The 24,032-nt window shown below is 36.9% G+C and overlaps 1 protein-coding gene across 1 annotated transcript; it reads left to right on the plus strand.

Moving 5' to 3' along the window:
• The first annotated feature begins 5,619 nt into the window (after positions 1-5,619).
• acer2 (alkaline ceramidase 2) lies at positions 5,620-18,461 on the plus strand. The gene is made up of 6 exons (XM_038272416.1): positions 5,620-5,999; positions 6,277-6,391; positions 9,335-9,476; positions 10,061-10,198; positions 16,837-16,974; positions 17,661-18,461. Exons 1-6 carry the CDS (start codon positions 5,886-5,888, stop codon positions 17,845-17,847), a joined length of 834 nt encoding a protein of 277 aa, XP_038128344.1. The 5' UTR covers positions 5,620-5,885; the 3' UTR covers positions 17,848-18,461.
• Positions 18,462-24,032: the final 5,571 nt, after the last annotated feature.

Here is a 24,032-nt window from a genome sequence, read left to right on the forward strand (position 1 = left end):
ATCCAACTCGGGAAATTTTAAATCCATGTTGGGAAAAAATAAATAAAGAAATGAGGAATTTTGAATGGATAATTGAAAACAAAATAAAAGAATTTAAAATGACTAATTTGGAAATCACTCAGACAACACCAATATCAGTTATACGAGGGGCGTTCAATAAGTAATGCCCCTGACACACATCCAGTTGTCTGATCTAGATGAAATTTTGCATGTGTAATGATTGACATCTCTATGGGTTATGTTGCAAAAAACAGCTCTGAACTAATTGTGGTTTCTGATTTACAGGTGTTTGAACTGAGTCAGGTGTGAAATGGAGCCAGTTGAGTGTCGCGCAGTGATCCAGTTTTTGTATTTGAAAGGATGCACGCCAAAGGAGACTTTTGATGAAATGAAAGAAACTTATGGTGATGATACCCCACCATATGACCTTGTGAAACGCCGGCATCATGAATTCAAACATGGCCGAAAGTCTGTGGAAACAGCTCCCAGACCAGGTCGTCTCTCTTCTGCCATTGATGAGGCATCTGTCCGTCAAGTTGAGGCAGCCATTTTGGAAGATCAACGCATTACTGTTTGCCAAATAGCCCAAGGTCAAGATTAGTACAGGGTCTGTGGAAACTATCATTCATGACCATTTGTATATGCATAAGGTGTCTGCCAGATGGACTCCCAGGTTGATGCAGCCTTGATTTCTGAAGTTACGACGTGGTTGGAGGATCAACCTGGGGTCTTCTACAAAAACTGTGTCCAGAGCTGCATCAAACGATGGGAGAAATGCATAACTCTGGGTGGTTCCTATGTAGAGAAAGACTTATAACTGTGCCACGTTTCATTAATCTCCTACTATGGGAAATGGGTCAGGGGCATTACTTATTGAACGCCCCTCGTACCACCATGGATTCTACAGGAAGCAATAGTAGATATGTCACTAATGGTAAAGAAACAAGATAAATCATACCCAGTAGATATTAATTCAGTACAGTTACATTTATCAATATATTCACATTTATGCAGATGCATCAAAAATAACAAGGAAAACAGGAATAGCTTTTGTAATACCAGAATTCCATATAAAAATAGGAAAACCAACTTCAGCTGGATTATCAGTATAAACAAGGGAAATGTTGGCAATATTATTAGCTTTACAATGGATAGAAGACATAAAACCATTAAAAACAGTAATTTGTTCATATTCAAGCTCTGCATTATTAAGTTTAAAATATAATCAGTCAGATAGCAGGATGGACATTTTATTAGAAATATTTCATACGTTATTCAGAATAAAAAAATATGGGTTTGATTGTTGTATTTGTGTGGGTTCCAGCACATATTGGAGTAGAAGGAATTGAGAGGGCAGATAAAATGGCAAAGAGGGCAATTCAAAATCCTATTAGTTTTACAGTTAAGACAAGTAAATCAAAGGGAAAGAGTATTATTATAGAAAAACCGATGGAAAAATGGCAAAAGAAATAGGTGGGATAAAGAAAAAACAGGGAGATGGTTTTATAAAATTGAGAAGATGGTAGGAAAAAGAAGAAATGGAAGATGAAATAGAAAGGAGGAGAGAGTGATAACAAGGTTCAAATTTGGGCAAACAGGACTTAATTATACACTTTTCAAAATTCAAAATCATACTACTGGCAAGTGTGATTACTGTGGAAAATATAAAACAATAGAACATGTTATACTGGAATGTCATAAATATGAAAGCCAGAGAAGATATATGAGGAGAGAGTTTGAATTTATTCAGGAAAAGATTAATTTATTACGGTAGATATTTTGAGGAAGAATTTGGGAAGTAAACAGACAAATAATTATTCGATTTTAAAGAAAATGAAGTTATTTCATAGAATTTGATTATAGAGAGGGTGAATGTGTGTATGATATAGATGGGTAGAATACAAAGTTATGTATAAGCATGTAGTTTTTTTTTCATTAGAAACTATACGTTTATTAGATAGTCCATCACGAACCACACTTCATATCAGTAAGTGGCGGTAATGCTACAAAATGTTTGTTGCCAACCTCCAATAAATCCAACAAGAAGAAGATAAAGCCACTCAATACAGTAAGAATAAAAGTAGACATTAGTCAGGACTGTGCTACACACTAAACATAAAAAAATAAAAGCATACGACAAATTAGACCACATATATGTTGAATTTAGGTGTTTCATTGAACAATATTTGTCAAATGAACATTCAGTTTTCAAATGTATTTTTATCTTAACATCTGCAGAAAGGAATTACATGAGATACGCGAATAACTGAAATGAGAAATGAGAAATGTAAACTGTTGATAATACCTGTTGAATTATTTACATAATTAATTTCACATTCTTAATAATTACAAATAACCTTTTAACTTATACTCATATTGCGATCTGCTCTTCCTTTTTTGTAGAAAACAGCAAGGAATGTATTATTTATTAATATTATGCAAACAAGATGACATGTTCCCAAAATAACATGCATAATGCAGAGACAAAAATTAAAAAGAATGTAGAAAAGGAATATTTTTATTTCTCTTTTTTGTCTATTTTCGATAAAATTGTCTTTACCAAGAGAAAAATCCAGTTTAAATACATTTTTGTTATAACAAACTTGCTAAATAGTTACATTTTTTATTTATTTATCAACTAATTGGGTAGTATTATGTTTAACTTTTTATTGAAAAATAGAGTTTCAAGCGACACCAATATTGGCCACCAGAGAGCGCTAGAGAGCAGATTAGCCCAAGGCATTGTAGCCTACAATAATAATATAATAACTGTATTCAGTTACAAGAGGGTAAGAGTATACCCAAAACTTCTACTACCTCATCATACTTCAACTCAAGTAGGTGTAAAAGGAGACTGTCCTAAAATGATGTTACAGATATTTATGTAAAAGTAAAGTTTATTGCACTGTTGTCTTACCGATTCTTGGTCCCAGGGCTAGGGTCTTTCCGCATGGAGTTTGGAAGGCATGTTACAGACAGAGACTATTAAATTAGACCATAGAGTCAGATTGGTTAAATGCTTTCTATCTAAGAAAACAGAGCTGATTATATTGATTCATTAACTTTGCAGAATTTGCTCCTTCTGGAAGAGCATGTGGCAGTTCCATTGTGTTGTTGACTCTACAGCAATCCCTCCAACCGATCATGCATGCATTGACAGTGTACAGGAAAACCGTGTTTTAACCGGAATAAACCTCCAGCAGAACCAGTGTCAGTGTTTTCCTTATTTCATCATCATCATCATCATAATTTTTATTTATATAGCGCTTTAAGCAAAGCGCTGGACATAGCTAAAAATAATAAAACACAATAAAATAATAAAATACGGCATAAAAAATATAATGTACGGCAATAATAAAGTAATTATTCATGCATGAGTTCTCTCCAGTTATCCTGGCTTAGTCCCACAGTCGAGAAACATGACTAATTGGTTAATTTGTGTCTCCTATAAGTGGGTGATCGTGGTTGCATGTCTCTGTGTTGCCCTTTGATGGACTGTTGACCTGTCCAGCATGTAGGCTACCTCATCTTTCACCCATACATTTATGGAGATAGGAGAAAGATTTAAAAATTGTATACACAAATTCTGGTATCATTTAGTAATGAGTATAATGTAATTACACTAAAAATATTGAGTGGATGAAACTTTTTCAAAATATGACATTTTTTACAAGAACTTATAATACTCTAAGTCTGAATTAGAATATGTTTGAATATGATTAGTTGGAATCAGTAACAATGTACAGTTCGTATAGTAAGGTGTAGAAAGTATAGATATTTGTGTTTAAATGTAATAAGTAAACATACTTAATAAAAGATACCCCAAAAAGCTCTTACAGATTTCTGAAAAAATGTTGTAATTGATTTCTTATTTTTCACCTCTTAAAATCATACTGGCTCATCTTAAGATCCGACACAAAACATTGCAATCTGGATTGTAAATTTATTTGTGTTTGTCACTATATTGAACCATGAATATCCTTTTGTATATAATTAGATACTTGAAAGTTGGTTGCCATTCAGAGATTAAAGGAAACTGATAGTATTTTATTCAAATTCTATTTCCCAATTTTTTTCTATTTATTTATTTTTTCTCCCAGTGAGTATTTCTTGATAAAATAATGAGAGTTGTAAAGTTTAAAAAGCACATTTTCTGTGTGATCACTGTAATGATGAGCTATGTAAATAAGAAACTCTTCAAAAGCTAGAAAACATACAGGTAAAGCCTGATTGCTCTGTTGACGACTAAGTGTGGTGGGATGGTGTTCCACCCTCCCAACTACACACACCAGGTGTAGTGACTGATTGGGGGGCGGGGCAGATAGCTTTAAAGCTGAGCAGTCCGCTGCGGGGTGCGTGTGCTTTGTTTCCTTACCGTGTGTCGGCTGCCCAAGTGGCTGGTGTGCTCGATCCACTCATCCAAAATACGTTGCGCGGCTGGCGTTGGCGGCTGCAGTTGGAGGTTGGTGCGGCGAGCGGCTTCCGTCCAGCCCTCGCCTGCTGATCCGCTCCCTCCCTGGTCGGCTGTGTCACCACATCTGGGATTCTTCCGGAGTTGCAGCGCTTGGACGCTCCTGCTGTCTTGTCTGTCTTGCCGGTTTTGTTTGGGCCGCTCTCGGCGGAGCCTGCTGACGCTTGGGCTGGTGGAACGAGCGGGGCACGACTCCTCTGGCCCCGTGAAAAGACATTAGAAGTCGGACAACGACAGTTTGTCCCATCGTTTGCAGTGGTTGTGTTCTTTTCTTTGCCGTTTGTTTGCTTATTATTTAAATTACTAATTTGTTTGCTTTCCTTTGTTTTGATTTACTAATTTGTTTTCTTTTGCATTGCTCATTGTTCATTCATTTTTTTTTTGGGAATAATTTAAATTGTCCTCATTTTTGATGCCTTTTCCTTCTAGGGGCTGAGTAGTGGGCCCGAGGCCATGTTTTAAAAGGAAAATGTTTTAATGAAATTTGTTAATAAATCATTGGAGACTACTCCGTGCTCTGGTGCGTCTTGCCTAAAAAGATCTACCTCCTCTACTGGTCACATAAGGAACGAATGGAAACTTATTATCTAGGGATTCATTTCAGAGATGCACCGATTCACCAGTAGTTGGAATTGCTGATTTTTCCTTTAAGCAGCTCCGAATGGCACATCTGGCATGTCAAAATGTTCAAACGTTTCCTCATTATTAAACGCATCCAAGCAAAGAAATACCACAATTTTTGACCAAACACAACAACCATCCTAATGATTTTTGAAACAAATACCCTGGAGAGGAGAGAAAGAAATTATTAAATAATTTCAACGGCAGTTATAATAATAATGATAATAACAATGAAAATAATAATGATAATTATAATAATAAATATTTTAAGATTTTAAGCATAGAATAGGCGAATAAATATTTGCACCTTATTACGTTTTGCATGGAATTTAATGTTAATTAAATTAATTTAAAATGAAAATCAGCATCGGCCTTATCAGATGGGATGCCAATACAGCTGTTTAAACAAGTAATCCTTAAATACTTTATTTGGATAGTATCAGACAGACAACTTTTGTATCTTTGATTAAATCCAAGCACTTCCGGTTTCACTGCCGACGGAAGCCGGGAGGGGGGAGTCCTCTTGACTCGCTTGCTCACTCTTTGAGGCCAGAGTTTAGCAGCTGTCAGAGGACGGAGCAGAAGATAGGAGGCTTTGCGAAAAGAAGGACGAAGAGAAAATGCAACACAGGAGCGATTCCCGACATCAACACTTCTTCTCACAGCCATCCACGGTTCAGCATTTAAACTGTTAGTCTTTAGCCTCCGAGCTGGCGGACTTTCCCTCAGCTGTTGCTTTGTTTTGCTTTGCTTTGATCGGCGCAGCGCTCTGTTGTCCAGAACTAGTCCAGACATGAGCAACGCTATCCCGATTTTCTGGGACCAGTTGCAGGCTGGCAGCTCGGATGTGGACTGGTGTGAAGGGAATTACCTCATCTACCCCAGCATCGCTGAATTTTACAACACGGTCAGTGTTTAATCAACAGCGTCTCTCATGCAGTTTTGTTTACAACCGCCATCTATTCTGCCTTTGTTTTGCTCTGATGCTCTTCTCTCCAACAGTCCTCACAGCCCCCTTTTACCAAGAACTATTCTTCTTATCAGATCCAGATCCAGTTTTTTTGTTTACGTTAATCTGGTTTAAATGTAATCATTTACACTTCAGCTGTTCTTCTGAACCCAGTGATCAACACGTTGTTTAATGTTTCCCTAAATCTTCTATTTGTTTCTTTATTCAATTTCAGATCAGCAACATCTTGTTCTTTGTTTTGCCTCCTATACTGATGTTTTTGTTCCGTGAATATGCCCAGCACTTCAACAATGGGATCTACCTCATCTGGATCCTGCTGGTGGTGGTCGGTGAGTTCAACACTTCTTCACAGTGAGGATGAGCAGTGCAGACAGGACGTTTCATTCCTTTAAAAACGGAAACAAGTTGTTTGTTTATGGCTGCAAACAGACTCTGGTAAGCAGAAAATAGCCACAGCCTCTCTGTGCACATGCGTGGTTGCCTTTATTGGTGGCTGGTCGGTTGCTGCAGAGACTTTCTGGACTTGCCACCAGTTATTCTGCTTAATCTTCCTCAGTTTGCTCTCTGTGGATGTAATCCCAGACCAGAAGCTGATTTGCTTGGGTGGGGGACATTTACACCATCTGGTCCTTGATTAATTTGCTCTCCTTTGTTGCTCAAAGTTCACTAACTGAGAGAATCTAAAAGTTTGTGCCCCCCCCCCCCATTATCTCCCCAACAATTAAATTGTCTAACAAATGTCAGATCACACAGATTATATTGCAATGCATTTCCATGCATGCAATGTTGTAATGGTCTTATGCCTGTTCTGTATAGTGTTTGCCTTGCAAATTCTGCATGCTGAAAATGTATTTCCTCCTCCTTAAACTTTCACTGAAGCTCAAAAGACAGGGGGACTGGATATAAGAAAAAGAGAACATTTTACTTAATTATATCACATAATTTATTACATGTTTTCTTAAGGTTTAGCAGCCCTTTGAAATATTATTCCATGTAACTGTAAATTGTAAACAAGATTTTTCACAGATGCTCTTTAGATCACATCCTCTTTACTAAAAAAATACGGTTTGAATGCAGAATTGTTACCTGTTTGCAGTGTTATGCTGTCCTGCAAACCAAGCTAAGAGATTGCAGATGGTTTGACACTGTTTGTATGGAAATGGAGACAGAGGGCCTTGTTCTCTCGGTGCTGTTTGAAAACACAGGTTGCATACTCGGCAAAGATAGCCTGACCCCATCCACTGGGAGGTCACCTCAGTCAGTGGGGGTGTGAAACACTGAACAGGCTGTTTTAATCAACTCTAAAGAGAAAACAATTCATTTCCTCGGATCTTATCTTTAGATGACGAGATCTCAGACCTGAGCACAAAGATCGGACTCTGTTCTTAAAGGGTTCACCCATACTGCAAGGATTGTTAATTTATACTTGAAAGAATTAACAGTTATTGCTCGTTTGTTTCAAGAATAGAGGTTGAATTTAACACAGGTTTAACTTTTTACATAAATAATCAAATTATAGAAATACACATCTCCTCCTTATGTCCTCGGTTTGTTTGATCTACATTTAAAAGGATCAGAAAATGTGGGTTATTGAAAATAAAAACACCCAGATTGAGGCCTAAGTGATGACAGCAATGGGTCTTTGGATAAAAATTCTGTTAAAAAGATGGCGACTCTCAGAGCTTTTGTTGGGACAGGAGATTACTTAGATCAGATACGTTCTGTTGGACAGTGATAACAAAAGAGTCCAGCCCAGCCCTACTGCTCTTGTGTTTCACATTCACAGTAACTCTTCATGCAGCTGCTGAGCTATAACCCTAGATACATGATCATTTATTCATAGCTACTGAAGGTTTATATTTAACAAATATTCTTAAAATAAAATTAAAAAAAACACCTATAGCTTTCATAATTTTTAACAGCTGGCTCATTTTTAAAGGGACATTGTGTAACAATGTAATTTTTTTCTTTAGCAAACGTCTAGTTTGCTAAAGATAAAGCAGGACAGGAGAGCGTTGTCATGACTTAGAACTAGTAGTTTATAAATACGTAAGGGGTGGTGCACATAATGGAGAGGCTATGTTGTGTTGTCATTTTTGATTAGAGAAGCCGAAAGAGGACAAACTTGTCAGCCTTATGTTTTTTTACCTGTATCTGGAAATGTGTTGGCGCGCGCCAACTACCGTTCATTCATCCTGTCCGCTGAACTGCTGCTAGTTTTCCTCACATGCCTGGAAGATGTCTAGTGCTACTACAACAGATGATCTCGCTCTCTAAATGGAATTATACAATTCAGATTAGCTAGCCAAATGAATAGAAGGCGTTGAGCATAGCCGCCTGTGGCCCGATCTGCCTGACACAACTCCAGTCCATCGCACGGATGAGGTAAACACACTCTGCTTTGTTTAAAAGAATATAAATATAAAAAATATAACCGCTGATGTCTAGGGGACAGTGATTCGCCTACATGTTATGAATGCTGGCGTACCATGAATGATAAATTCTGAACAGTTTAGTTTGTGCCTTCAAGTCGTTGCCCATAGGAAGACGTTACTTGAATATAACCTAACTGAATATCTTCAGAACAGCTCCAAATGACACAAAACTCCTATGGGTGAGTAGAACATGATGTAATAACATAAAATCAAGGGTCCAATATAAAAACACGGCGTTCTCCTTTAAGGATTGCAAATATTTCTGAACAGCAAATTAACTTTTGTAAAGAGAAAAGGTCTAAGGTGCCTTTTATGCAGCCATCTGAGTAGCAGTGTGCAGTTACAGGTGGGGAAAAAACCCTATTTTAATCCAATCCCATACCTTTTTAGACCTCTGCCTAAAACCGTAATAATATCTTTAATGTAGTCCCACTGCCGGGTTGTAACTGTGTTGTGTTATAAAGTATAGCGGTTTCTATTCATAAATAGTTCTTAAAATTGTGGAGTACTGCATGGAGACTAAATAGCTTCTGGTAAATGCATAATAAATGAGTTCAGAAAGGAAATGATCTGTCTGCATCAATAGTTCTGCTTATAACATGAAATGAAAAAAATATGAGGCCTCTGATCCATTTGAAGGGTAATATGTCAGCTTGTACTGTTGGTGGCAACTATAATCTCTGACAGATGCTGGTCTTGCTTCACCTTAGGGTGAGATGTTCCTCTAACTTTCAATTATAATAGCTGTAGCCTTTTAGAAAGAGGCGCCTCCTTCAGTCGACCACCAATCCGCTTATAAACCCCTGTCATCATTCTTTGTGACTTTCCCTCTCACAGGCATCGGTTCAACATATTTTCACGCCACACTCAGCTTCCTCGGCCAAATGCTGGATGAGCTGGCCATCCTTTGGGTGCTCATGTGTGCCATCGCCATGTGGTTTCCCAAGCGATACATGCCAAAGATGTTCAGGAGAAACCGGTATGTTGATAGGGACTAATTAAAAACGGGGTTTTAGAGGTTCTAACTGGGATTTAAAAACATTTTAAGTGACATAGGTTGACATCTGGAGTTCACTATGGGTCATTGGCTTGTCTCATGACGCATTCAATATTATGACTCATTGTATCTAAATATAGGAACGTCCCAGATAGCTGACACCACTAAAAGAAGCATCACATGTCTTTTTCTTGTATTGTCACAGAGACTTGATGGGTTCTCTCCCGCTGCAGGCTGTCATGTTATGTTTTCTCTGCCTATAGCTCGTCAGCAGTTGGGTTAAGAGCATGGGGGTTCAATAAAAAGTGAAAAAGAACAGCTATTGGATAAAACATTAACATCTCTAAAAGCATAAACTGGAACTACACAAAATTAGTTTTTCTCTAAAATAAAACTAGTGTAAATAAACTGGATTTGCTTAAAAATAAGACAATTTATCTCAACAATTTAGAACCAAAAGACAGGAATGTGTTATCAGTGTGATTTCTAACTGAAAAAAAATAGTCTGTTTAGGTTTCCATCCAGAGGTCACCTCATATTTTTACTTTTTTTGTTTCTCTGCCTAGTTTGAGGTTCAAAGTGGTCATCGGCATCCTGTCTGGGATCACCACCGCTCTGGCCTTTGTTAAACCTGTGGTCAACTCACTGTCGCTCATGACTCTGGGCATCCCCTGCACGGCGCTGCTCATCACCGAGCTTAAAAGGTCAGTGGAGATTATTGGATCCCGGCACACCTCATGCTGATCATGCTACAGAACCCTAATGCTCTGCTCTACACCAGTTAATAAGAAACAGTATCTCTGTGGACAAAACAAAAACCCGACTTTGTTTCTCAATCTGACTCATTTTCATCCTTAATGTGTTTTTGTTAGATTGGGTCCCATTGTTTCTCTGCTCATGTTAGTCATGCTATGACTCTGCTGCTGTAGGAATTCGTGACTAAAATACTGAAAAAACATTTTTTTTTTGTTCTTCCTATTATTCCTGAATTGATCACTTTCTTTTTAGGTGACTGGATTTAGTTTTTTAATCACGTAATAATATTAAAATCAGCATTGGATAATAACAAATGTTCCTTAAACATTCAGATTTTTTTTCTCACATTAACCAACATCCTGGTTGAACTTTCTGGTTCCCATTCAGTACTTTTCTGGAGTATGACATATCATTTTCATAATTTTTGCACTTTTGCCACTTTGTGTTTTTATTTTTTATTTTTATTTTTTACCCTTTAAGGTTGATGAAAAAGCCCTCTGACATAGACCACCGGACTCATACCCTGTGTGAGGTTCTACCTGCCTTAGGGATAAAGAGAGTACAAAGAGAGCATTAAGAGTACAATGACTTCAAGTAATTATCTATAATCTGCTCAAAGTCTATTGTCAGGAAATGTGATTATGTGAATACAATAGATGGTACCCACCAGCAGGAAGTTGTTTAGTGTTCTGGGTTTAATTAGAGGTCATGCTCTGTCTTGTATTGCCGGAGATGATTTTTCCAAAGGATGAACAGCAACTACATACTATGGAAATAGTGTGTAACTGAAATATTTCGTAGTTGCATTTAGATGTTTATTAGATTTGAGCTTTTATTTCAGATTTTTGTTTAACTCCAGATTATAAACAGAAGTATTAAAGGTATAGTGGAGGATGTTATTTTTCTGGGAGGATCATCAAAATAAGTAGGCCTCCTAGCTGTCAATCATTCTGGTGATATGTTAACGTCAGGAGATCCCACGCGCTCGTCCCCAGTTGCACTTCCTTTTTTAACCAGCTCCTTGTGTTGGTTGGTAAGGAGATCCTTTGCATTAACCTCTAATTATTTCCTCCTTCTCAGTAATATGGGGTCACATGTTGTGTTTTTTCCTCTGCAGCCTTAACTTCGTTGCTCCGTAACATTAGGTCACCTATTGTTTAATTTCTCCTTAATTCTTGACATTACAGCGACATCAGTCATCTTCTGAAGCCTCTTGATGTTTTGTTTTGCTCGGGATAGACTGAGTTCCTGTGACCATGACTGATGGACCACTGCCCTCAGAAAGAACACACTGTTTTGTTGTTGTTTGACTTTTTTACAGTGTGACTCTTGGCCCCCATTTGACAGAGCTCCAGTTGCACCAAAAAACAACGTGCTCATTATTTCAGTAAGCCAATAAAATCATTGCTTAAAGCGAAACTGTTCTAGTTTCAGTTTTGCATTAATTTGTGTTGCTTCAAATATAGATTTAAAGATGATAAAAAGCATTAAGATATTAAACGTCTTTTACTGCAGGAGCATAATCTCATTTTGAAAGATAAAAATAACTCAAATAAGCTTTTTCATAATGGAAGATGTCCCATAATAAGAAGTACTTTCTTATGATGTAAGATTGGAGTACAGCCCACCCCCCCCCCTCACCTCCCCTCCCGCTGCCCATTTCCTGTCTGATTACTGTGGAGGAAGACAGATAGGAAAAGAAGAAGTAAATGCTTTAAAAATATTTATTTGCACAACCGTTGATTCCTTGGCTCTGTCTACGTGAACATCCACTGTTTTTCAAAAGATCAGCACTCATCTCACAAGGATAGAGAGAGGTATAATCAACTATGCACTATTGATCACACCTACTCCAGTTTCTTCCCATTTCTAGACGACAAACTGACTCCTTTAACCTTTTTTATTTATTAAAGATCTCTCAGGCTTTTAAGGGTTTCTATGTGCGATGCCCTCCAGCAAGATTCACTTTGATTTTAGAAAAACAGGCCCACAGCATCACAGATCCTACACCATACACTTTCCTTTCAGGATCTGCTACTTTCCCACTTATTTATATTTTGCTCTGTATTAAACAATCTTCATGTGTTTAGAGAAAGAAATGGTAAATCTCGATCTCCCCTGTCTCATCTGAACAGAGCATACAGTTATAGTTAAGGCTGCAACTAGTGATTGTTTTGCACATCGATTATTAATCAATTAATTTTTTTGGATTAATCGATTAATAATCAGATAGAAAAAGGTTAATTAAAAAATATTTTATATTAAATTAAACCAGGTGAAACTAAAACTTTTCGACTTGAGGAGTTTTGTATAGAGCATATTGACAGGCTTTTTTTCAAAATCTTAAATTTAAAAAATTTATTTAAGTTTACTTTTTTTTTTTTTACAATTTTGATTACTGCTCTAAGTGGGTAGATCTGTCAGCTAAAGGTATGTTTTAAACTCTCCACACTCCATTTAACGATTAACCGATTACCAAATTAGTTGGCGAGTATTTCTACAATCGATTGAATGCGATTAATCCGATTGTTTCAGCCCTAGTTATATTCTAATTAGAGCTTAGTAAAGTTTTTCTGTTCAGGTTTGTAATGTTTGGAGGCCTGGCATGTACACACTGTGTGATGGCTGTTTAGGAGACTTTGGTATACCAGGATTAAACCCTTTCTTGCACGTCTATAGCATTCCTTTTCATTCTGTGAGGTGAAAGGTAAACATTGGTGCTTATCCAGCCTGGATGCATAGAAACTAGCTTTTGCTGTTATATCACACTAGCAATTCCAAAAAAGTAAAAAAAAAAACAATCCACTGGACTTTGTTTTCCAAGTCGGAAGACTTCCCATTCAGGAAGCTTTTTCAATTAAAAATGGGAAGCGAAACATCTTTAGACTTGGAAAACAAAGTCCAGTGGATTGGTTTTAACCTTTTTTGGAATGACTTTGAGCTGGATGACTGAGAATCTTCACCAGCATATCACACTAACAAGAAACCCACAAGAAAACAGTCAATAAATCTAAGCTACTAATGACATAGACATTATTACGTTAATAAATATTACATTTATTTCTAAAGGATGTTATGTTTGGACAACAGCTGCTTATGAAAAATGATGTGGGATAATTAACTTTACCTGTTTACATGTCTCTGGGTGTTATTATTGGCAAATTTGGCTCAACAAACTGCCCTGAAATAGAAATCCTAGTTTATAGATTACTTTTAGGTTTTGACTTTGGATGCAAGCAATACTATCACTGGTATGTATTTCTTGTTCATGTGTCGTTTAAACTGCTAAATTCTACTGAGCTGAAGTCATAAGATTAATTTGGATTGTTCGTGATAAGACTATTTAAATAAGCGCTTCATACAGCTTCAATTTTGGCACCAGGTTTACAATTCAGAGCATCAATAGCAGCTAATAATCCTACCACAATAACTTATGCTTTGAGTTGCATAAAGTAAGATCTCTTCCTTCTTGAATTATTCAGCTCATTTAGCGATGCCTCACCCAAACTGCGCTCCCCTTCTTATCTTTGTTACTTCTCTAATGTGAGAGGAGAGCAGATATCCTGCAGCCTGCTGATAGTCTCTGTTGGCAGGAAGAGGTGTTGACCAACTGAGGACAATCTGTACGTTAAGTTAGCGAGCCCTGATGCACAGTCATGACTGTTTCCCATGGGAAAATAGACTCGCTGTGTATATGTGTCAACTTTGATGATGGTTTAATTACATTTTTCCTTTGTTTTAGTCATTGTTGTTGCTAATGAGACGTTGAGGAGTTTCCTGTTTCCTAGAAACACTTGCTTAACAGAGTTTTCTTTTTTTGCATTGAATTCTTTGAAATGTATTAAAGATGGAAGGTTGGGAAACCTCTACAGATCATTACTGTAGATGTGACGATGATCCAGAACCCCTGATTTAAATTATTGCATGATCTCCATTCTAATAATTGCTGCAGAAGCTGAAAACATGGAGGACAGTGGTCCCTGAGGATTAGGGCTGGGAACTGCTGTGCCTTAGCATTCCCGGTTCATGTGGGATATGAAGGCGCTCCAGGGAGTTCTGTTTCATCCTTGAGTTTTTTTTAACTAGTTGAATGTGCTAAGAAAATGCTCTAAAGGGAGGAAAAAAGTTAGGTGCTCCTGACTTAATTCCAGATGACGGACCTCTTCACCTGTTTAAGTTAAGGTGAGCCTAGCCACCATAGAAAGAAAGCTCATTTTCATTTCAGCCAGAATTTAGGATCTTGCTCTTCAGTCATGATCAAAGGGGACATTAGTGTGAGTTGGAACATAGATGGACCAGTAAATGCTTTTCAGCTCCTATCTTGTGTTTCTCTTTTGTTGTATCAGTGTAGAAGAGACCAAAAGCAGTCCCTCCATCTCCTGCCCAATCTGACTGTACCATCACTTGAGACAAAACACAGTTACTTGAACTTAAGGCAGAGAGAAGTTTACTCTTTGGTTGAGAGCATGGCTGCAGACAGAGCAGCTAAATCATCCTCCTACTTGGAGAATGATGCGAAACTCAGTAAAACACCTTTTATTCAATTTGTCAATGTGAGCAAAGCATCAAAGTTAAGCCATGTTTTTGCTTGACCCTTGATGGTCATTAAAACATCACAGCAAATAAGGCACTAGTAAAACATTGTGACTTTAACAGAAGAGAACTGTGCAGCCCCATCAGAACGATCAGGCCTCCATGTCTCCACCCCAGTCACAAGGACTCTTAGGAGGGCAGCGCTAAGAATAGTTTATCAGAGGCACTCTGGATTAGCACATCTTTGTAGGTCAGGGGATGTGTTTATTTATCTGAGGATTAAGCAGAACTTTCCCTTTTCAAACTCCCACATGATGCAACATCAGGGATCATTTTAGTTATTGATAGGAAATACATTTAATTCTCAGTATAATCACAATAAAAATAAATGCAAGTCAGAGAAGCACTGAATTCAGCCACATTACATTTAACAAGAGTAACACACTGACTTTCTCACTCCAGCCCTTAAGGTAGTGGTAATGTGCTTAAAGCGGGTTTGCTGCCACACAGAACAGAAGAGCCATGTATGTTAATAGCAGTAAGAACTATTCAACGCAGCAATGTTTTATATTTGATTTTGCTGATAATTTATGTTGGCCAAATGCTGACACCCTCTCACTGGACAGAAAGGGAAATATTTCCTCACTTCGAGGGAAGAGTCATGAAAAAGCGAACCTTTGTTTTTCAGTTTATAAATCATCTGGTCTCTATAAGTGCTGCTCAGTGCACAGTGCTTAGCATTGCTGCCTTGCAGCAAGAAGGTTCCGGGTTCAATTCCCGGCTCGGGGTCTTTCTCTATGGAGTTTGCATGTTCTCCCTGAGCATGCGTGGGTTCTCTCTGGGTACTCCCACAGTCCAAAAACATGACTGTTAGATTAATTGGTTTCTCTAAATTGTCCTTAAGTGTGAATGGTCATTTGTCCTGTTTGTCTCTGTGTTTCCCTGCGATGGACGCCGCCCCTCGCCCGTAGACAGCTGGAGATGGGCACCAGCAACCCTTTGCGACCCCGCTTGGGATAAAGCATGACAGAAAATGGATGGATGAATCTAAGAAAATTATGAGGTTCCAGCAGGTCCTTTAGAAAAGATAAAAGCATGAGGGAACATTTATGTAAACTAAATTCATCAGTGCGCCCCAGGTTTTTCTTAAATACAAAATATAGAATTTAAAGAGAGTTTCATTTCTTTTTCACATGAATGAACCACATTTTAGATTTTTTAGAAATGGATTCAGAGTGATTATTAACTGTTGACAGATTCTGATGGTGTTTTAGTGTTGCTTGATTTTATTTGGCTTTATTTGGCTTTTGTTCCTCACTAAGCTCCCCTCAGGTCTGACCACAGCCTTTCAGTCAGACCCATGTTCGGACTTTGACTGGGCCATTGGAGTCTTCCAATGTTTTAATGAACCATTCTGTGAAGCTGCTTTTGGTGTCGTCTTCCTGTTTGTGACCCAACTCCTACTCTTAAAAATATTTTTTTCTCATTGGTTTACTAAATGACTCACCATTTCCATGTTCTGTGGCTGGAAATAACACCATATAATCACCCCTCCACCGTCCTGTTGGCCGTGGTGTTTTGAGATGTTGTTTAAGTTTTTTTTTGTTTATTACAGTCAAACAACTCTACCAAAAAACACTTTTTTCATAATCTTAATGTAAACATTAAGATTCACTGTAGCAAATCTAAACAGTCTTATGTTGTTTTAAAAGAGCAAACATTTCCTGATTTACTATTGGCATCTTTTTCCAAAGGCAAAGCAAAGAGTATTCAACACCAAGCATATTAAACACAGAAACATATGGGTTTACATAAAAACTCATGACAGAAAACAAAACAAAAACACACAAATATGCAGATTTGATAAAATTTCTGTCAAATATGGACTGAAAAAAACCCAGCATTTAGGGTAAAAGGATCGGGTTCTTGTGAAATCAGAGGTGCTTTGCTGTTTCCATCTTTTGTTTTTTTTTCTCTGGGATTACATCGTGACCTTTCATCTGTGTGTTAGTTTCCAGAATTGCACACATTTCTCAGCTCACTCTCATTGCAGGTGTGAAAACTACCGTGTGTTCAAGCTGGGGCTGATCTCGGGGATCTGGTGGGCGCTCGCTCTGCTCTGCTGGATCAGCGACAGGATATTCTGTGAAATGTGGTCTTCAGTCAACTTCCCCTATTTGCATTGTGCCTGGTAAGCCCAACTCAAACATCTCACATAGTTTATCATTTGTGTCTGTAAGAAAACCAAAAATAACAGATATTTTTAAGAGAGGACAATCACTACCTTTCAGCTTGGACACACTTTGGGCCGAATCTTTAGACCGATATTGTTTTGTTTTCCTCAATTTATGTGATCAAAATGAGGCAATATTAACAAATATGACAAAAATTCTCAACTGAATCATAAAGAACAATTAAAATATCGAAGATATTGCATATTGCACGTATTAGCCAATGCGGATACAAAAACAAAAAAATGTAATGCTAATATCAGCTAAAAAATATTTGCGTATCTGTTTATTGTTGGTTGGAAGATTGAACCAATGTTCAGATTTGCATTGATTAGAAAACTATCTAAAAATAAGTAAAAATTTTTTTAATCAAGTATTTACCTTTATTTCAGTTGGTGAATAAGATGATCTGTCGATGGAATTAGTATTTTTACTCCCAAAATAAGATAATTTGATGTTATTCACTTGTAATAACACAATTGATTTATTTGAAATGTAAATTTTCACTTCAATTGTGCTTTACTTTGTGTTGATCTATCACATAAAGTTTTATGGTGAAAAATGTCTAAAGAAGGGTTAGATGGAAGACTTTTTAAGACATTTTTCTGGAAAAAATGAAAAACTGATGGTCCTCCTGCTCCCACAGGCACATCCTCATCTGTCTGGCCTCCTACTTAGGCTGCGTCTGCTTCGCCTACTTCCATGTGGCTACCGAGGCTCCAGAGCAAGGCCCCGTCATCATGTTCTGGCCCAACGAGAAGTGGGCTTTCATCGGGGTGCCATATGTATCTCTGCTCTGCGTTCAGAAAAAATCTGCCATCAAGGTGACATAACCTGGTCTTCATAGTTCTCAGCTCTACAGCTTTGACACCAGCAGGATCCTGCAGCCCGTCTGCAAGCTGCACTGCCCCCCCCAAAACAGTGTCCGCTTTGATCTGACTGGAAGAGGCACATTCAAAGAGTGAACCTAAACCTGCTCTGGGATCTACTTTGAATACGGACTGAGCTGCATTTATGAATCTCTGATGTCATTAATATGTGAATTATCATGCAAGTCCTTAAATGACATATCAAAGCCAACAAACCTTTACAGTGTTCTACACATAAACTCAGGCTTTGCATGAGACATCATGTGACTTTCTCAGAGCGTTCAGATTAGTTAGGTATCTGTGGCTTTGATTCAGTTTCTAAATGTTGGAAGACCTCAATATTAAGCATCATTCTGCTTCAATAATCATACAGCAACTCGTTGGAGCCAGGTATGGTAACATAGAAGTAATCAAATAGACACCCGATTTATAAGCTGATTCCTACAAGAAGGTAATTCTTGCCAAGCCTTAGGGTCTAATCTAGCCATTGTTTGCCTCCAGCATGCTACTGTGATTCTTTTTTTTGTTTTGAGTTATTTCATTTAAATGTTGCTAAACATCAATGCAAAAAAAAAAAACTGATTCCTGTATTATGAAAGGAGTCGATAAACCTAATTGTCATTTACAGTTTTCAGTCTTAAAAAACCCCAAATACCATTCAGATTTTTGTGAACATAACATGGCTGATGAGCCATTTTCATTAGATTTCAGCCTTGTAAAGTTCATATTTATAGGTTTTATTTGATGTGATGCATTTCATATGTTGGGTGCTCCTCAAAGTGTTAAAGTAATATAAAAAGGTGCAAATGCATTTCATATAAGATAACAATATAATTGCATATATATATATATATATATATATATATATATATATAAAACAATTGTGTGTTGAAGGGAATGTGCATTGGTTCTGTAAGTTTTATTTTGCATCCTGTAAAAAATCTGCTAATAGTAATGCAACAGGTTATATTCTGTTTTTTTTTTCTCTTGACCTTATCCAGAAACCAATAAAAAAGAAGGATGTAGTTTGAATGTTAAACCTAAGAGAATGATAACCATTAAGTTTTTTTTTCCTTCTCAAATATTTGTATGACAATTTGAATTGTTGTTGCACATTATTAGACATTTCTACGACATGCAAAGACTTTAAAGTTGCAAAAATAAGTGGTGCAATCATTAAAGGTCAATGAAAGTTTGTAATTTGCAAGAATCCAGAAAAAACAGACTGAGATGATGTCTTTTCTTTTGTTTTTTTGAAATATGTTAAGTTGTAAAGTTCAATATTTTTCATAAAGGAAGAGAAAAGGTCCCACGGGAATGATGGCTTCCATTTTACAGTGTTTCTGCCTTTTGTTTTGTCAGACTTTGTAAATGTATATTTTAGAGAAACTTTAGGAAGGATTTAGATGTGAAGCGATACCCATAGTATCCGCTGTGTACGGCACAATATGTTGAATGAGGTAGTTAAAGGTGATAAGATAATTGTTTGCAGTGGAAATGAATAATATTGCATCACAGTTAGCAGCCAATGAAAAAAAGAGCAGACCTTTATATTCTGCTGTTTTGCTTTGTGATGTTTAATCCGTGTGAATCTCAGCGTTTCTCCACTTTCAGTCAAAATACGGATAAATTGCACAGATATTTATTTTCATGAATGACTCTCTTTTGTACGCAAATATTTGTAGCAGATTAGAGTTTTGATATTTTCTGTAATAAATAAAGAAAAATTTAAACATGTTGGTTTTCTGCCTTGAAATCACTGACTAGTAAAGATTGAATATTATGATTATGAGCTATTTGCCTAACCTTAAGGGCTGTTTGATGCCCTTATATATAATCAACCTCTCCTGAAATAGTTTCAGGTCATTTTAGTGCACCTCAAGGTCCTTCATTTGATTCTGCTTTTTGTTGTGTGTTGCTTTTGTTTTGTCAAAGCTGTATTTAAATGAATGAACAAATGTTTTAATATGGTTTAAAGACAAAATTGAAACTCAATTTTTATAAATAATTTATCCAGAAAAAAACTAGGTTGAGGCCCAAAAAGCTTATAATCTATCATAAGACTAATTCACAAAAAAAATAAAAAAAAAACAGTACTAGTACATCATTACAGAACAAATGAGAGCTTAAAATCAGTCAAATTTCATTTTAAGCTTTAATTATTTTAGATTTTAATGTCTTCTTGAAAATTAACACAGAATGTCACATCTTAATTTCACCGTTTAGTCGATTCAACAATTTTACACACAAAACTAACACACATCTATATTTCAGATGGAAACTTTGTATATTTCATTCATTAGCAATCCCTTTTGTTATAAATCTGCCTTTACTTAAACTTTTTTTCAATACAAACAGGACTAGTCTTCTTTACCACCCAAAACATAATTTCAACAGTTTTTTAAATATACAATAACCAGAAATGTTATTTTTTGTGATCTTATGAAAAGCTAATTTGTATTATTAAACTTGATTTATTATCCTAACACTTCCTATCTGCAGTTTAATTATTGAATCCAGGTTTGTTTTATATATATTTCCCCAAATTCCAGCAAAGTGGGTCATATTAGGCATCACATATGAAAAGAACAGCAAATAAAAAACAGTTCTGTTTTACATCATTTAAATGGGGCTTCCAACAAACCTCATCATCTATTATTACTCCAAAAAACTTCATAATTTCAAACTTTCACAAGTGCTAAAAAGCTTATCTCAGTGTTGGGCCTTTTACCACCAAACAACATACATTTGGTTTTGCTTCACTTAAATGTGTCAGTGCTCTGAATAAAAACTAAGATTTATTTATGATTGCTTTGTTGTAATGTGTCAAACTATCCATTAGATAAAAAAAAAAAAAAAAAAACACTTTTAAAAATACACGTAAATTTCATTGGATAAAAACCCAGCCCTGTACGACAGACATTTACAACCTGCAGCGCCACTGGACAAAAACCAACAGTTATTTGTAATAAACAGCTATGAATCTATCACATCGCTATGGGGAGATTTTGTACTGCTCTTCTTTCAGTACTGTTTTAGTTCAGTCACATTGGAGGGATGTAGAGTATGAGCCGCTTATACCACAGCATATTAACTGGGTTTACATCTACAATCTGTCTACAATCTTGTCATAGAGGCTGAGAGAATAGAATAGAAAATCCCTTTATTGTCACACAATGGGAAAATTCTGGTGTTTACAGCAGCAAAAAGATTATAGAAAAAACATGGTCACACAACGGACCTTATAATAACATAATAGTGAAGAGTTAAAAAAATTAACAAATGAAATATTGCACTGTGAAGTGTTTTAACAATATAAAAACTTTGCACCTGGAGACTAAATAACCAGTATACCGCTATGGACATTTTATAGCAATGGATATTTGAAAATAGCAACAACATCAGAGATGTGCAAATTGACAGCAGATTGTGTATTTACCTGACTAAGGCAGAAACTGTGCAAAACCAGCATGTAACAATTTATTGAGGTTGTTGGGAACAGTGGTGGTTGTAGAGTCTTACAGCTGCTGAGAGGAAGGATCTGTTAACGCTCCCTGGTGCATTTAGGGTGCAGCAGTCTGTCACTGAAGGAGCTCTCCAGTTCAGCAGCAGCCTTTATGATAAGATCTGACATGTTTACATGACGGGCTAATTGCCACAAGTTTATTTACTTTTTCCTTGATATTAGTGAAATCAGGCCTTTGCATGTTACAGGAGCTGCCATTAGAGGGCAGCGTTGCTCCTTGTTAATTTTTTACTAAAGGCAGCCTTAGGTTCCTCCAACCTGCATTATACAGGTGCTGGTCATAAAATTAGAATATCATGAAAAAGTAGATTGATTTCAGTAATTCCATTTAAAAAGTGAAACTTGTATATTATATTCATACATTACATACAAACTCATATATTTCAGATGTTTATTTTGTTTAATTTTGATGATTACAAATGACAACAAATGAAAATCTCAAATTCATCATATCAGAAAATTAGAATATTACTGAAGACCAATAAAAACAAAGGATTTATAGAAATGTTGGCCAACTGAAAAGTATGAACATGAAAAGTAGGAGCATGTACAGCACTCAGTATTTAGTTGGGCCTCCTTTGGCCTGTATTACTGCAGCAATGCGGCGTGGCATGGAGTCGATCAGTCTGTGGCACTGCTCAGGTGTTATGATAGCCCAGGTTGCTCTAATAGTGGCTTTTAGCTCTTCTGAATTGTTGGGTCTGGTGTATTGCATCTTCTTCTTCACAATACCCCATAGATTTTCTATGGGGTTAAGGTCAGGAGAGTTTGCTGGCCAATTAAGAACAGGGATACCATGGTCCTTCAACCAGGTACTGGTAGCTTTGGCACTGTGTGCAGGTGCCAAGTCCTGTTGGAAAATGAAATCTGCATCTCCAAAAAGTTGGTCAGCTGCAGGAAGCATGAAGTGCTCTAAAACTTCCTGGTATGTGGCTGCGTTGACCCTGGACCTCAGAAAACACAATGGACCAACACCAGCAGATGACATGGCACCCCAAACCATCACTGACTGTGGAAACTTTACACTGGACTTCAAGCAACGTGGATGAAGTGCCTCTCTTCTTTTCCTCCAGACTCTGGGACCTTGATTTCCAAAGGAAATGCAAAATTTACTTTCATCAGAGAACATGACTTTGGACCACTCACCAGCAGTCCAGTCCTGTTTCTCTTTAGCCCAGGCAAGACGCTTCTGACGCTGTCTGTGGTTCGAGAGTGGCTTGACACAAGGAATGCGACAGCAGAAACCCATGTCTTTCATACGTCTGTGTGTGGTGGTTCTTGAAGCACTCACTCCAGCTGCAGTCCACTCTTTGTGAATCTCCCCCACATTTTTGAATGGGTTTTGTTTCACAATCCTCTCCAGGGTGCGGTTATCTCTCTTGCTTGTACACTTTTTTCGACCACATCTTTTCCTTCCCTTCGCCTCTCTATTAATGTGCTTGGACACTGAGCTCTGTGAACAGCCAGCCTCTTTAGCGATGACCTTTTGTGTCTTGCCCTCCTTGTGCAAGGTGTCGATGGTCGTCTTTTGGACAACTGTCAAGTCAGCAGTCTTCCCCATGATTGTGTAGCCTATAGAACTAGACTGAAAGACCATTTAAAGGCTTTTGCAGGTGGTTTGAGTTAATTAGCTGATTAGAGTGTGGCACCAGGGGCCATCAATTTTGAACCTTTTCACAATATTCTAATTTTCTGATATGATGAATTTGAGATTTTCATTTGTTGTCATTTGTAATCATCAAAATTAAACAAAATAAACATCTGAAATATATGAGTTTGTATGTAATGTATGAATATAATATACAAGTTTCACTTTTTAAATGGAATTACTGAAATCAATCTACTTTTTCATGATATTCTAATTTTATGACTAGCACCTGTAAAGGGTTAATGGTGCAGCTCTCTAGGAGCACATTAATATGTCGCTGATTGCATTATTATTGAAAGTGACAAAATAATCTAATGAGTTTAGATAAATTACAAAAACCAAAAATCTTTATTTCTCCAACTCAGATTGTATAAACACCTCTAAGTGTTAGTAGCCATTCCAAAAAAAAAAAAAAAAACCCCCAATCCACTTGACTTTTGTTTCCAAGTTTGAAGATGTTTCGCCTCCCATCCAGGAAGCATTGAGTTCGAGGTTTTATACAGCAGCCCATCAAAACCTTGTTTTTGTTTTGAAAACATGCAAACTGAAACGGACGAACGGGTCCACCCCTTTGACATGGGTGAGGGGTATGGAGCTTTACAGCAATACTTGTCACTGAGTCATAAGATTTGGCCCTAGAGAGTTGACACTTGTAGTAATAAGTAAATACTTAAGAATAAAGATGAAAAAGTATTCTTTTTTTATCATCATCTTCACTTTTATGCAAAACTACGGAAGACCATTAGTGCCACTGAAAAAAAAAGAAGTTAACTGATTTTTTAATTTTATTTCAGTATAATATGAGAAAAATGTCAGAATTCTGACTTTAATTCCAGAATTCTGATTCTATTTTTTCAGAATTTAATCCCAGAATTCTGACTTTAATTTCAGGATTCTGAATGAATTCTGACAGCTAACAAACATGTTAGCATCAAGCTGTAGCCATGTATGTTTTAGAGACTAAACTAGCTCTCT

Source organism: Cyprinodon tularosa, unplaced genomic scaffold, assembly GCF_016077235.1.
Source record: "Cyprinodon tularosa strain WSP-4 unplaced genomic scaffold, ASM1607723v1 ctg829, whole genome shotgun sequence".
NCBI lineage: Eukaryota > Metazoa > Chordata > Actinopteri > Cyprinodontiformes > Cyprinodontidae > Cyprinodon > Cyprinodon tularosa.

Excerpts from the sequence above, each read along its gene's own strand:
- acer2 (XM_038272416.1), top strand. The coding sequence starts at position 5,886 with ATGAGCAACGCTATCCCGATTTTCTGGGACCAGTTGCAGGCTGGCAGC. Across the intron at positions 6,000-6,276 it reads TCGCTGAATTTTACAACACG|ATCAGCAACATCTTGTTCTT; the intron begins GTCAGTGTTTAA and ends ATTCAATTTCAG. Across the intron at positions 10,199-16,836 it reads CTCATCACCGAGCTTAAAAG|GTGTGAAAACTACCGTGTGT; the intron begins GTCAGTGGAGAT and ends CTCTCATTGCAG.